The 12407-nt window shown below is 31.2% G+C and overlaps 1 protein-coding gene across 2 annotated transcripts in view; it reads right to left on the bottom strand.

Annotated features, from left to right (window-relative positions):
* Positions 1 to 10368, bottom strand: part of LOC143230448 (cyclin-G-associated kinase-like) — a 65407-nt gene extending 55039 nt beyond the window's left edge. Inside the window, exons 1-6 of one of the 2 annotated variants that reach the window (XM_076464028.1) lie at positions 10121 to 10368; positions 9849 to 9910; positions 6149 to 6208; positions 4659 to 4773; positions 1344 to 1483; positions 681 to 806 (exon numbers count right to left, since the gene is read on the bottom strand). In XM_076464028.1, the coding sequence (XP_076320143.1) occupies positions 681 to 806; positions 1344 to 1483; positions 4659 to 4773; positions 6149 to 6208; positions 9849 to 9910; positions 10121 to 10256 (639 nt within the window). In that variant the 5' untranslated portion in view covers positions 10257 to 10368. Of the gene's footprint in view, positions 1 to 680; positions 807 to 1343; positions 1484 to 4658; positions 4774 to 6148; positions 6209 to 7247; positions 7392 to 9848; positions 9911 to 10120 lie in introns of those variants that run through there. The other variant, XM_076464036.1, reaches the window with a different exon arrangement.
* Positions 10369 to 12407: the final 2039 nt, after the last annotated feature.

Below are 12407 nucleotides of genomic sequence, written 5' to 3' on the forward strand. Positions count from 1 at the left end.
AATAAAGCATGCTTATGGTTTCTGGAAGAGGTCACAGTTTTGTACTAAAGCATGCTTATGGTTTCAGGAAGAGGTCACAGTTTTGTTCTAAAGCATGCTTACAGTTTCAGGAAGAGGTCACAGTTTTGTTCTAAAGCATGCTTACAGTTTCAGGAAGAGGTCACAGTTTTGTACTAAAGCATGCTTATGGTTTCAGGAAGAGGTCACAGTTTTGTTCTAAAGCATGCTTATGGTTTCTGGAAGAGGCCATAGTTTTGTACCAAAGCATGCTTACAGTTTCAGGAAGAGGTCACAGTTTTGTACTAAAGCATGCTTATGGTTTCTGGAAGAGGTCAGTTTTGTTCTAAAGCATGCTTATGGTTTCAGGAAGAGGTCACAGTTTTGTTCTAAAGCATGCTTACAGTTTCAGGAAGAGGTCACAGTTTTGTACTAAAGCATGCTTGCAGTTTCAGGAAGAGGTCGCAGTTTTGTACTAAAGCATGCTTGCAGTTTCAGGAAGAGGTCACAGTTTTGTACTAAAACATGCTTGCAGTTTCAGGAAGAGGTCACAGTTTTGTACTAAAGCATGCTTACAGTTTCAGGAAGAGGCCACAGTTTTGTACTAAAGCGTGCTTACGGTTTCTGGAAGAGGTCTTAGTTTTGTATTAAAGTGTGCTTACAGAAGTAATATCCGAGCTCACCTCATCTTCAACAAGGTTACGTTGTATGGCAGTCCATGAACTATTAGGATGATACGTCTTTGTTGTAGCAGATCCAAAGTCACAGAGCTTTAAAGTACCATCACTACTCAATAATAAATTTTCTATCTACAAATAAAAAGAACACATAGTGTTGGTTGTTTACACACTGCAGAGGACATTAACAATTACTTAAAACATATACCACTAAATAAATAAATTTATACTAACTGTTTTTCCTTTTGAAAATAAGTCTTAGTGAAGGAAATACTTGGAAATGATTTCTTTGAAGTGGAAAGCTCCATAATTTACTTTAATTAAACTTTCAGAGTATTAAAACTGTTTAAAACTCACAAGGAAAAAGAAACAGTTTCAATAGCTTGTTAAAATCTATACATTTACTTTAATAAAATCCACAAATTGTAGACCAGTGCTATTCATTACATACACTAACAATAGATTTTAGTAAAGCAATTACACTTGTATAAAAAGATTCAAATGGAACCAGAACCAGAAAATGCATTTTAAAATATCACTACCAGTATCTTGCTAGAACTTACATTCTTTTCAAATTCATTTCAACCATTAACTGAAATGTGCAAATCATGAGAGTACATACAGCTGGTCAAACACTGCACATCTTGTAAAACCTAGTGATGAACAAACCTTGAGGTCTCTATGAATGATTGGAGGCTGTTGTTCATGCATGTGCTGTACTGCTCGACATGTCTGATAAAATATCTGCACAACTTGTTGACACGTCAAGGGACCTTGTTTTGCTTTCAGAACATCTACTAGAGGTCCTCCTGAGAAATACAAGCACAATCAAAAACATTAAATAAACAGTACAAGTACCTTTATGGGTAAATCTCATTATTGTAACCGTTACAAATATGTTATGGAACATTACCCTTCCTTTTCCTCCAACGTTCCTGTAATTAGTAAAAAAGCCACAACTTAGCTAAACAGTGTCATAGCCACAAATGCCACAGAAAAGTAACTGATGAAAGTATTACTTGAAATTTACAAGCTGTTATGTCAAAGTTAACTTGTACTCATTAAAGTTTACATGATGTTGGTTCACAACAGGAATTGACTTTAAAAAACAAAATCAAAACTATTTTACAACAATCATTTTTAGTTTTATCCTTTCATAAGTACTGGACTCTCAAATGATGCACCATATGGTCACAAAGTGTTTAAACATAGCACCTTATGCCTAAAAAACTACATTAATCATCTTGTCTCTTGTTTTTATATGATCACAACAACAGAAGGGCAATCTTTACCCAACTAGTCAACAGTATTCACTGTCAGCTCTTGAACTACTCTTTTCTGAATGAATGGTGGACTTTGACAATCACTCCTGTAATGCATCCACAACAAAGTGTGAACCTTTTTTGTGTGTGGCAATGAGCTTTGAGCCACAAACCCTCAGATTCACAGACCACTCATGCTAATCATTAGTTCACACTATGACCAAGAGTAATGAGTAAAGTCTGTGTGTAATTGTTTAACATCATACAACATTAAGTTAATGTTAAACAAATCTAAAGGTTTTGTATTATGCCTAATAAATTTAGTATACTTCTGCTTTACACAAGAGTGTTCTTGGTTGTTTGGCAAATTCAAAATACAAAAAAATTAATATCTGACACTTTATATAATGTTTCATGCCTCATACAGTACTCTGTAAACTGTACACCCATTTGAAGACACATATTAACTTAAAAAGTTACACTTATCGTAAGCATATTTAACACTCTTGATAGATTGTTTAGGCAGAGTATTCATGCTGAAACTTTGTAAATTGGACAGCATCTGCCTGTTGTGGAGAGAAAGACTTTCAAAATATTGTCCTCTACACTTCTGTCTCCACAACAGGCAGTTGTTGTCCTTTCTACAAAGTTTCAGCATATTTAATATTTAACTTAATTTACTAAAATATCCAATTAGCCTTTTCACAGAGTGGCTGAGTTTCAAAATGTGACATTCTCTGATCAGTTACACTTTCCAAATCTGACCCATGAACATTTTTTTATTGTATAAAAGTTGAAAATCGGGGAACAAAGTGAATAATTAATAAAATATAAATAACTGAATTACCAGTCAACCAGTTATCTCCAAATAAAATAAATACACCATGCCTATTTGCAGCACATGTTCAAATCCATTCATTTAGACTTCTTATTTGTAGCTGATAGCTCTTGATAGGTTAACTCTTTCAGCAAATATTACAAAATCACCATATGGTAAACATGAAAATATACATAAACACAAGTATCATGATTGCCTATTTCACAGTAAGTGACTGAAATCTATTCTGCCATCACTTTAATGCCTGACAAACAATCATATTTAGGACTCAGGTGAGTTTTCTCGATTTCATTAATAGCAAATTTTACTTAAAGTTTATGTATTTAAAGATTTCAATAACAATGGTTAAAAACAAAAACTACCTTCTTGTTCAGTTTCACAGGAAGATGCTAAATACGTTATGTATGTGTGTGTGTATGCACACCACCTCACAACAGAGAATGTAGAACTTATGTAAAACAGGTTAATTTTTTTAATATTAAAAAATCAATTTATATTACACACACACACACACACACACTGAGAGAAAATTTAGTGATAGTTTACTTAATTAGTGTGCTCAAAGCTATTGAATATAATTTGTTGTATATCAGTGACATTAATTAATGCTTAACTTAAGATAAGGTAAAGGACCTTAACAATGGCATTAATAACTAACTTTCACACAAAAAAATTTCAAATTTAAGTTAAAAAAGCACTAAAGATAAAACAGTATTTGATTTTCGAAAAAATTATTCACTTAAAATACGATCAATTGAAACAAACAATAATTAAAACTTCTTAAAGGTTGTTAAAATGATCTAAATGTGTACTTCAAACTTTCCTTCTATATAGTTTGTGTACAAAACTAATTAATTCCCAAAGAAACAATTTTATGTAGTCATCACTTGAAATATCAACATGTTTTACATAACTTATATTTGAAACCATTAATACTTGGTGAAACTCCATTATTATTACACAATCAGTGAGAAAAACAAAGACAACTGTATGTTTCATTTATTAATGACCAGGGTTTGGCCAGTAAAGACATCAGCTTCAGATGATCATGATGTCTTTACTGATAAGATCATGGATGTTAATGGATGAAGTGTTTCCCAAAACTTACAATTGTATTTTGTCTTCTCAATTCCGTAGATACAGTTTACTCAAAAGCTGTTTCTCTATCAACATTTTCAACACCTTCCTTCTTCAATGTTATTGAGTATTATACCCACTATCTCATTTATTGCTATAAATTAAAGACTTCAAAAAATAACATTTTTGAATCAAAATTTGCTATTCAAAAACTACAATCATATATTATTTCACAAAATGCATGTGTAAATTTATTTAGCTATAAATTCCTCGGGCTAAGGTGGCTAGGCTCAGGTGGAGGGTTCCTTATTTATATGGTGTAGCCTCCCCCAGGCATAATGGGAGTTTAGGAATAGTTTTAAGATTTGCTTGATTTAAATAAACATTTAGAATTTTTGTTTCTGGTCCCTAAGAATACCATGTCATGTTTGAAACTGTGTTTATACCTCATTACAAATGTGTCACATGTGGCCAAGCACCTTGGGCATTTGTTCTAGCAAGGTTTATTTTGCAGTATCGACCCCCCCCTCCACTTGAGGTAGGTTTTGAAGTAATTGAGATAACAAAGGAATTTGATCAGTATATGGAGGATGCCTTGAACCTTGAAAAGGCTTTCAGACCATACAGCATTACTGCAATTTGTTTTCTATTTGCTAAATTTGAACCAGTTGCTAATTGGGTCATTACCAAAACAATTTTTATGAATATCAATACATATATTTCTGACAACTTTGTAATTATTAATAATACAAAAGGAACACCACAGAACTTCATGAAAACAGAACACAGAAGAGACTATCTATATACCTGTATATAGTTCTGTAAGCAGCAGATACTCAGATTTCCCATGGTCAGACTGGTTCTTGTCAATAGCAGCTGCTGCCATAAACTGTATGATGTTTGAATGGCCTGACAGCTTTTTCTGGAAGGTTGTCAAGTTATTTTAACAAACTAGATAAATTAATTACAAACTACAGTAGGAGTCTGGTTTACATTTTGCTTATATCACAAGTGATAAATGAATTAAAGGTTCTGTTGGCAATCTCTTCATTTAAGAATATTACAAGCACAAAATAACAAAATTTCAACTTTAAGTGGTATGTAATCATGATAACAAAAAATCTTTTTAATTTAATTGTAAATATATGCAAACTATAATACTTCACCAAAAGGAAAGGTGAGACAATGAAACAGTATGGTACAAAAGGAAAGGTGAGACAAAAACAGTAAGGTACAAAAGGAAAGGTGAGACAATGAAACAGTATGGTACTAAACATACGAGTTTTGATTTATCATTTGGAACACATTACACAGACTGTTCTTCCTCAAACAACACAGCTATGAAATAAACTTAGAACTAAACAAGTACAAAGTGAAATGATTAATGTAAGAAACCAATACCAGGTTTTTCTAGTGAGTGAACTAAACCTAAACTATAATACTTCACCAAAAGGAAAGGTTGAAACAGTACGGTACTAAACATACGAGTATTGATTTATCATTTGGAACACATTACACAGACTGTTCTTCCTCAAACAACACAGCTATGAAATAAACTTAGAACTAAACAAGTACAAAGTGAAATGATTAATGTAAGAAACCAATACCAGGTTTTTCTAGTGAGTGAACTAAACCTCAATCAACGGTGGTAGAAATGACAGTATAACTAATAAATCTACCAACTTACCACCTTCTAAAATGTTCTCAAAGTGACTTCATTTAAAAAATTTCAAAACAAAATCTGTAAATCCACATAAAGAGGAGAAATATATTACAAATATGTCAAGGTTTGTGATTTATATTTAATAAACTGATGTTTTAAATATAATATTTATACTGAATACAGTAACTCAAATGTAATGAGAATTTCTCTTCCAATACTGTATACATTGTACAACAGGGTATATTTACAAGACTGTATGAATCATGAGCTATTGTATTATTAATTATTACGGAAAATATAACAGTGTCATAAAATTTCTAACTGTTCTAGGAACGTTCTTAGCTATCACGCTGTTTTAATTTAACCAGTCCAAACTGAAACTCAAATTAAATCTAACTTAATTGATTAACACTCATAAAAACAGTAAAGCAAAAGATATGCCTTTATAGAAGTACAAAAACCAGAAGCTTTATAAGAAAATACGTGCAACAGCAAAATAGAAAAAAACACAGAAAAGACCATGCCATCACCCCTACTTTACTAGTATTATAATGCCACAAAACATTAGAAACTTGTTACTCCTATTTAAAATATTTTTAAAGAGTTTCACAATAACACTAATTTTTAAGGATACAAGTACAGATATCTCTTGTAAAATGCTCCTGCTTGCTTCCTCATCAGATGCCAGAAGTCTCTGAAAGATTCACAACAGGAAATGCACATGAATAGACAGATATTGAAAATTTATCTACCTGCATAATGTATACCAAAGTTTGCAGAGGTTACGGACTTATTCAAAAACTAACACACAGGATACTTCAACAAAAAGTCATCTAACACCAAATGCTTTACACAATTATATAAAAACAAAACTGTTCATTTTAAAATTGTGCAAATAAACAGATATACAAACCACATTCACCTTTCACATTTTCTTGACAACACAAGTTACCTTTGGTGTACAAAAAACATTTTTCTAGCCAAAGCTTTATTACATAATGTTTACACATATAGTTTTTGTTCTCTGAGATTACTTGCTTTATACCTACATACCATGTCTGTATGTTTGGCTTCAGCAAATTGCAGATGTTTATGTAATTATCTCAACAGTTATCCACGAGGCAGCATCTTTTTTACTTATAAATAATGAGTAAAAACACTGATTTTTTATTTAATGTTAGCATAATAATCAAAACACCAAACATCATAATTAACTCAAAATGCACATTGCCATACAGCTGCACTTAAAGATCAACTGATTTTATTTTGATGACAAGAAACCCACTTAAAGTAAGAATCTTTGGCAATTGGTAGTGTAATGCATGCCTTGAGTAACTGTGTTATGAGTTTTAACAGTTATCGACCTACAAAGGCAAAAAATGTATAAATGTAAATCACTTCTAGTAATGTGATTAAACACAATAATAAATGAAAGACCAATTAAAATGTGTCACTACTAAACAAGATTTCACATAAATCACTATTAAGAGTATGATTAATACATCTGAATTACTATTTGACAAATGTTTTGTTTTGGGTTTTTTCTCTATATGACAGCTGTGACCCATTTTAACAGTTTGCTGCATCACGTTAATGCCTACAAATTTTCAATCAACACTGAGAGATTATCTATTTTGGTATTACTTTTCAAACATATCAATTATTTATTATTTAACTCAATTAATGTTTTTCTTTTAAATAGCTATGAATTAACATATCAAAGTAAAACATACTTTATCAATCTCTTCTACTGGTCATCATAGTTCAGTCTTATGCAAAACATTACTTCTGATATCTTACAGGTAAGTTACATGACTGTTCATCCTAGAATAAGTTTTCACCTGTAAAACTATAACTGTTGACAAGAACAACTGTGAAGAAACTTATACACATGTCAGACAGGATCTGAATAATAGTATCCAGTAGTCTAAGAATCCTGGTAAAATAAGAACATTTTAAACAATGGTGATGTTTAGAAATCTTAAATTTTAAATAACAACAAGTTCACATGATGTATAATTCATCAGACATTATTTGTAACTTTATGAAAAACAATTTTTGCACATGACAATGTCAGTGGAACATTTGTTCTTCGGATACCACTCCACATGTGACACAACTCGGACAAGTTTCATTAACTGCAAGCACTGGTCATGAGAAATGAAAAGCTAATTATTATATAGTGATGGAAATCTGAGAATAAATGATGCTAATGGTTTAACATTCTGGATGTATAACCCATAAGGAACAATACCCAACAAGATAGGAAACTACAGAATTGTAACACAGTTCATCTTGCCCAAAGATAACAGGAGGCAATAAAAACAAGCTACATAGAAGTGTTCAAAGTTTATCATACAGAAAACCTTCCTTTCGAAGATCGTAAATACTTGTGAACAGAACTAGGACAAATGGAGTTGGTTCCAAAGCAATTAAAATGGGAAGGAGGCAGTTTTCCACTAGGGAAAAAGTCAATCACTTCTCAACAAGTGCTCCCACAACTGAGGCAAATAAAATACCTGTTTAATTGCAGATGTGATTTTTGCTTATCAAAAAGAGAAAAACTTGTTTGAAGAACATCTGGGAAGTACTCAACAGTCCAATGGACTGAATGAAGTCAATAAAATAAACAAGTTTTAAATTAAGATATTAACAAACATTCAATGAAGTGAATGGTATTAGTGTTCAACATAATAAACACGAGTTTTAAATTAAGATAATAACAAACATTCAATGAAGTGAATGAGGCTAGTGTTCAACATAATAAACATGAGTTTTAAATTAAGATAATAACAAACATTCAATGAAGTGAATGAGGCTAGTGTTCAACATAATAAACATGAGTTTTAAATTAAGATAATAACAAACATTCAATGAAGTGAATGAGGCTAGTGTTCACCAAAATAGTTGAAAGTTTCAAATTAAGGTTGATGAGGTGCTATATGAAAGATTAATTTGGATTAAAAAATAGACCCAGTTCTTATAAGAGATAAAATTTGCATTAAATGAGGACTTTTTCAACTGAAAGGATGCAACTAGTGAATTTTCTTGAGGAGTCTGCAATGATACCTATATTATCTCTATTTGCACAGGCAGGGGTCAAAGTCCACACCTTTCCATTTTACCCTACACTATTGATTTGTGTTCAAGTATTAAAAATACTAGATATAATATAATGAGATACAAAAAAACAATTTAGATACACACTTGGCAGAATATAGATGTTAAGCAAATATAATATGCAAACCATGTTGGATAAAGGTATTTTTATTCTTCACATAAACATTAACTTGAATTCTGACTATTCAGTGTGAGGCAGATGCATATTGTATTTGTGAATAGACTTTAATAATGTTTATTAACAGCTTTCCATAGTTCATGAAAATACAATTAAATTCTGAATTACAGTTAACACTTCTCCAATAAGGTGTTTGTCCTGTGAACTTATAAAGCTACTCATGCACAGATGTTTTCAATTCTAATCATGATGGTACTAAGATGCTAGAAAAAAACTTGACTATGTTACCTAAAAGGAATATAAATCTTGGTAAGCAAGTTGTATCACAAAAAACAAGTTACAATATCTCAGGGTCTAGTTTTACATTTCATACATTAGTTTATTTTCTATGTGAGTAAATCATTAATGTTGTAAAGGAAAAGAACTGAGGAATTTTTGTTAATAGACCTTCAAATATAATGGTGATTAAATCAATGTACAATGTGATATTTATACCATTTTTAAACTGAAAGCACAACAATTACTTTAAGTATTATATGGGGTACTAGGTAAAGTATATGATCCAACATTATAGAAAACTATGAACATGTTTGAAAAACTTATCTATATAAATGGTGAAATAGAGGAAGTTAGACATGAAATCATACATAAAAAGAGGCATTTTGATTTCAGTTTTGCTGTGTAACAAACTTAATCTTTTTTGTCTACTATTATGTAAACTGATTAACTTTATTAAACTTGTATAATTTTTCAGATTATATTTAATTTGATTGGTTGCTTTAAGGTTAGCACTGAGCTAATTGGATTGAATCCCATAATGTGTCATCTTCAATTTATTTTTTGCACTTTAAAATGTTACTGGCATCTATCCTGAAGAAAAGGAAGATATAATACAAATGCTATTAAAAGAAAGTTTTGTTAAATTTTAATCATTCATGCTTGTTTGTTCTTTCAATTCTAGCTTTATGGCCACAATTCCAAATAAATGTTGCAAACATCTGATATGTTTCACACACACACAAATAAACAATTAGCCTATCTACAACAATGTATGTTACTGACAATCTCAAATGCTAAATTATAAATCAAAGCTTACCTTAAGAGCATATTCTTTTCCAGTTGTGGGGTCCTGGGCCACAAACACAAATCCAAACCCACCTGTAATTTGTAGACATTTATTATTACTATTTGGGATAGTATTTAATGACTTGTTATAGTTAATTGTCAAAAACATTCTCTTTCATTTAAGAATTAATAAATATCAAATTATATACAATATATAATGGAGTAAGAAGTATTTCTTTCACACTCCAATTTCGAAAGGCTCTTCATAACTATCATTTAAGATTTAGGCTTAAACACGCCTACCTTCTGCAATGACTCTTTTTACTCGCAGTTTCTGAGTGCCCAACTCAACTATTTGACCAACAAATTCGTGATCTTCTTTTTGCGTGCTGTTACTACCAGAAAAATATACAAGAGCTGACTTAAAAAGATCTGTCATGTTTAGTTCCTTTAGATACAATTTTTACTAATAATGCATTACTAATTTAACTGTTTTCAGGCAAAAATCGACAGTGAATAAATTACTCCCCAGTATCAGCCATAACGGCAGTTGTGACGTCACAAAATTGAAGTAACTCGCTGTCATCTAGTGGTGTACATATTTGTTTATATAGATTAAAATATTTTTCATAAGAGAAATGTTGAGAATTTGTTTCGGTATTTTCGAGCAAAGAACTGCTTGAGCCTAACGGTCATATAAGTTCAACAGATAGACAAGATAAAAAGAAACTCTCGTACATCTGGTATTTCCGGATGAAAATGAATCAACTTTAAGGATATCAAATAGGTCCATTAGACGTAAAATGAAAAAATAAAACTTAACACAAAGTATAATACAGAATATACAATCTTTGTTAAAAACATAAACATAAAAAGCGTGTTTACTTGCTTACATATAATGACGTACTGTTGCTATAGCTGAATACTTTCAATTGTTAACTCTACATTATCTTTGTTCCACACTAAACTAACAACATGTGGCATTTCTTGACAAGTAAAAAACTTAGCATCTACCAACGGCGACGAGCGCTACACGCGTGACCGGTCATTCTTTGTTGAAGCACACTGTTGTCGAAATCCTTGCACAACGTGTAGTATTAAATAATATCTTCTACGGCAGAATAGCTGTTATTAACCTTCATAATAAAGTGAAACAAAGGTAGTTTTCGTGACCACATTTTATGTCAATACCGGTAGAAATACAGAACTTAGTTAAATCAGAATAAATACTACAAGAAGACAAAAATGTATGGTATATTCATATATCACACATATAACTCTCTGGTTACTATAAATAGGCTGAATAGCTACGAAAAACCTCACTTATATCAACAATCACAAATTGCAGAGCACGTTTTTGCAGCAAGGGATCTTGAACCAGTTAGCTATTAGACCATGTGCTCGGTCCAAAATCGTAACATAAAACAGAAGAAGATAACACAGAAGAGCAAATATTGTGATATTTGCAGCTAAACTGATTTTTATATAAATATTTTATACATCCACTAATAACAACAGGCTAAATCAGGAAATTTAAGGTTGCTTTGAATCAGAAAATATTGTATAAGTTTGAAAAAAAGCAACAACTAAGACAATCTTTATTACAATGAAACAAAAAGGAGTTGCAGTATACATATTTGTATAGAGTAGTGGACCTCCAGTTTTACAGTATTGTTGAGTAGATAGTCAACTTTTGTTCAATAAGTGAACTAGTCACGATAAAGTAAAATAGTTAGAACGAAAAACAAATTATTGCTTCACTTTCAAAAGAATGCCCTGTATTCCTTCTCTTACGAGAAATTCGCTACGATAATGTTATTCTCTTACAACATTCATTGGCTGTAGCATACAGATATCATCCACTTAACAGCAAAAGATGTTACAACTTTTTACCCTTTAAAACTTGAACAAAATATAATGCAGTATCCCATCATCTACAATAAATACAATCTGCTACAGAGAACAAAGATCAAAGTAAATAAAATAAGGCAACTTCAACAGTTTTCTGAACCACATGTTTATGGTAAAAGGCGAAGAAATAAGAAAAATTAAAAATTTTAAACAATTTTATATTACCGAAAACAGGTAGAAAGCATGTGATTTGTCGGCATATTACAAGAGGACGAAAACCCCTGCTTTATGGAAAGGTTTGGCTTAGCTTGTTTTGAATTTCGCGCAAAGCTACTCGAGGGCTATCTGCGCTTTATGGACAAGAACAGCTGCAAACGAATATTGAGAAGATGCTAAAAGTGTGTTTTGAATATACAAATATTAAGATAGGCACTTTCATAAAATTTATTTTCACTAAAACTGTGATGTATTTTATTTTTTCTTGTTATGCTATAATAGTTACGAAATTAATATATACGTGTATATGTGTGTGTGTTCTCGCGTACTTTCTTATACTAGGCTGTCTTTCAAAAAACAAAAACTTTTAATATAGTACTATGCAAAACAATAACGACTAATTAGATTATTTTGACATCACTTAAAGGTGGGTTGAAAGTGCAAACGTACTTGGTGCAAAAAATGAGTAAATAATAAATATAATTTCATATTAAATGAAAATAGCTAGAAGAGGTACTAAAGT

Source organism: Tachypleus tridentatus, chromosome 1 (genome assembly GCF_004210375.1).
Source record: "Tachypleus tridentatus isolate NWPU-2018 chromosome 1, ASM421037v1, whole genome shotgun sequence".
Taxonomy (NCBI): Eukaryota; Metazoa; Arthropoda; class Merostomata; order Xiphosura; family Limulidae; genus Tachypleus; species Tachypleus tridentatus.